The 3416-nt window shown below is 49.6% G+C and overlaps 1 protein-coding gene across 4 annotated transcripts in view; it reads left to right on the top strand.

The window, feature by feature from the left end:
* The first annotated feature begins 858 nt into the window (after positions 1-858).
* The window catches only part of ACP6 (acid phosphatase 6, lysophosphatidic), a 42726-nt gene continuing 40168 nt past the window's right edge, over positions 859-3416 (top strand). For 3 of the 4 annotated variants that reach the window (XM_032268930.1, XM_032268931.1, XM_032268929.1), the window contains exon 1: positions 866-1531. In XM_032268930.1, the coding sequence (XP_032124821.1) occupies positions 1313-1531 (219 nt within the window). In that variant the 5' untranslated portion in view covers positions 866-1312. Of the gene's footprint in view, positions 1532-3416 lie in introns of all 4 variants that reach the window. The other variant, XM_032268932.1, reaches the window with a different exon arrangement.

Genomic DNA, 3416 nt, shown 5'->3' with positions numbered 1-3416 from the left:
CAGATTGTGACCTGTTGCAAAGATCTCGGAACACAGGCTTGGGATACCTGCATATTCAACAGAAATCAGTCTAGCAGGTGGTAAGGCTGACATTTTTCTGTGTTCTTAAGTTCTTAGTGACTGGGACAACACCCACAGGCAAGGCCTGGCTTTTTCCACAAGAAATATTCTGGATGTAAGTAAACACAGCAGTGAGCTTAAAATTCTACATGATTACAACGACTTAAGCTTGAGAACTGTTTTAAAACAGAGAAGGAGAGCCGGGCGCGGTGGCTCACGCCTGTAATCCTAGCATTTTGGGAGGCTGAGGCGGGCGGATCACCTGAGGTCAGGAGTTCGAGACCAGCGTGACCAATATGGTGAAACCCCGTCTATAAAATAAAAAACAAGTAAATAAATAAAAACAGAGAAGGGAGTAGTAAATGGCTAAATATAAAGTACCTAGTGCTGTGTTTCGCAAATGGTAATCACTCGGCAGGTGTTTCAGCTCCTAGCTTCAGCAAGCAGGCTTCCGGGACTCGAAAGAAGTCTACATTCAAAACTATTTCCCTTCACCACCCGATTCTACTCCTGTGCTCGCATTTCTCCCTACCCTTGCCTGGCAAACTCTAAGGCCTCACTGATTCACTCCCACTCCACCTTCTGAGCAGGCACTTCCGTGGGCCGCCCACGCCTGGAAACCGGCGGGCTGGCGGGAGGGGCGAGGCCTGCAGCCGAGGGGGGCGGGTACAAGGCACTGCTTCGGAGCCCCGGTGCGGCGCAGCCTTGTGGGAACTGTAGTTCTCGCAACTCTTGAGTCTCCAGGCGAGGCGTCACCGCAGGACTCGTTTTCCCGTGCTCCTGTGCGCGGGTCCACTTGGGACAGGTCCCTGGGTAGGTAAGGAGGTGGGTAGGAGCTTGCTTATAGAAAAGTGGAATCGAGCCGTCTGTGTTAGCCGAGCCGCCGCCGCGAGGAACTCGGGGCGGGCTCCGGCCTGTTCAAGAGTGCTGGAGGATAAACCTGAAATACAAGTTTAAGGTTCCCCATTGGGCGAAAGATAAGATTCAGATCTCCCCCGGCCCGGTGTGCAGCAGGAGCGACCAACCCCGACCCGGGTGAAAGCAGGGACCCTTCGCTGCCGCCACCTCCTGTTCTCTCCCCACGTTCCCACTCGGGGTCTCCCTCAGGGCTGGGAGTCACGGTAGTCCCCGCCTGTCGAAGGGCCGGATGTACGCACCCGCAGGTTCCCGCTGAGCCCCGGCGCCTGCGGAGGTCTTGCGTTCGCCTCCTGCAGCCTCAACCCGGGAGGGCGGCGCGGGGCGAGCTGCCGCCATGATCACCGGTGTCTTCAGCGTGCGCGTGTGGACCCCGGTGGGCGTCCTGGCCTCGCTGGCCTACTGCCTGCACCAGCGGCGGGTGGCCCTGGCCGAGCTGCAGGGGGCCGACGGCCAGCGTCCCGTCGACCGCAGCCTGCTGAAGCTGAAAATGGTGCAGGTCGTGTTTCGACACGGGGCGCGGAGTCCTCTCAAGCCGCTCCCGCTGGAGGAGCAGGTGAGAGGTCGGCCATGGCCGGGCCTGGCGGGGCGAGGACTGTGTCCCGGTCAGGCGTCTCGCCCGAACACACATCTTCAGAGCTTTACTCGCGCGGAGTGGGACAAGGGTTGGGTCCAGACGAAGGGAAAACAGCAGTAGCCAGTGCCTCCCCCGGCCCTGGGGCAAAGGACCTGCGGGGGTAGGACAGCCCGGAACTTCCAGCTTTGCCCTGATGGCGCAGCCGGTAGTAAGCGCTTCTTAAGGCGCATGGGAGCCGCCTGGGGATCTTGTTACGTTGCAGATTCTGATTCAGGAGGTGTGGAGTTAGTGCCTGAGGTCAGCATTTCTGTTAAGTGGGTGAACTTTAGTACCACGGTGCAATGCGCTTCTGTGTGACCATTTTGAAGGTGGTTTCTCAGAGCTGAAGGGACTTTAGTTACAGGAACCACTCTTAACTGAGATCACAGTGGTTAGGAGGTCGATGCTTTTGGAAGCAAACTTTAAAACAGCTCTTTCTCAGGGTTTGCTCCAGGCCATTTGAGATCTCCTGAAGTTTTTTTTGTGTGTATGTGAGAAATGTTGAATTCTCAAGGGTCCTCCTTTTTTATTTGACGTTACTAATCCTATAGTGGAAGGGATTTGAGGTCGGAAAAAGTTAAAAATTGTCTAGTTTGTGGCTGTAATGTCTTAAAATGTGTCTGGTTTTGTCAGGATAATTATGACTAATGCGAGAATGTTTTTTTTTTTTTTTTTTTTTTTTTTTTTTTAAGTGATTATCTTTCCTGGATGTGGCTTTTCATAACAGAAAGTCCTGGTGAAGAGGAATAGGCAACCTGAAATCCCCAGACCCCAGGTGTCACACCTGTGGAGTGCTTTTGTGTCATTGGTCTTCCAGGTTGATGTTAGAGCAGGTCAAACAGATTGTCCAAAATTGAAGTTAGGTGTACTCTTCATAATCACAGTTGCTTTCTAGAAACCTTCAGGATTGTGTCTTTACATTGTACAACTGGAAACCCATTTTTCAAAGTTGGCTGCAATGAAGTTAAACTTCTAAAGCATCTTCCACATTAATAAATGCATTTGAAAGGCACTTAATTCTATCACCAGGTTTCTAGTTAGCCTTTCTCTGGCTATCTCACTTGTTCTCTGGTACTGGGATTTCTTGTTTCATTTTGATTCTTTGATCTTTTTCAGCCTCTTACTTTGCCTTTTTATATTAGATCACTAAATTTTCCTTATAATTTTGTACACAGCCCATCCCTGATGCTCCCCTCCCCCCAATTCTTCTCTATTTATTCTTGGTACAGAAGTGCTGGGGAATCATATATAGGAATATATACTATATTCACATAGAAGACACAGTTATCAGTAGTATTGGAGAGTAAAACTTTGCATGTATAGGCCTAGACCTAGTATGCACCAGATGTATACACCCTGAAGGCCCTAGGAAAAGATTTAGATTCTTTCAGAGGTTTATCCCTAAAGGAGAGTGGGTGTTGTGGTGGGTATCTTCTGCCTTTGTGGTTGAAGGGGCCATTGTAGCTTAGAATCCCAGCTTCATTCATTTTCAATCTGTGTAGCCACAAAATAGCATCCGAATCCATGGCCTGACTTTGCAGATAGAGAAGGCATATTATCTCTCCTCTCTGCTCATATTCTCCAGACTTTAGGCAGATGCTTTAAACATCTTTGGTTATCTAGTATAATGTCTTGTGCGTAAAAGTCAGGGGTGACCAACTCTCTTTCAGTTTGGGCTATGAACAAATATTAGCCTCTTAAAACTTGTGTCTGGATATTCTCTGTCAGGTGTTAATTTCAAGATTCAATTTGACAGAGGTTGTTATTGGGATTTTTTTTTTTTTTTACAGAATCTCACCCTATTTACAGGCTGGAGTGCAATGGC

The sequence above is a fragment of the Sapajus apella genome, unplaced genomic scaffold (genome assembly GCF_009761245.1).
Source record: "Sapajus apella isolate SASKATOON/1434 unplaced genomic scaffold, GSC_monkey_1.0 scaffold187, whole genome shotgun sequence".
NCBI classification, from domain to species: Eukaryota; Metazoa; Chordata; class Mammalia; order Primates; family Cebidae; genus Sapajus; species Sapajus apella.
The sequence above is the reverse complement of the archived record's forward strand: the minus strand, read 5'-3'. Positions and strand labels throughout refer to the sequence as shown.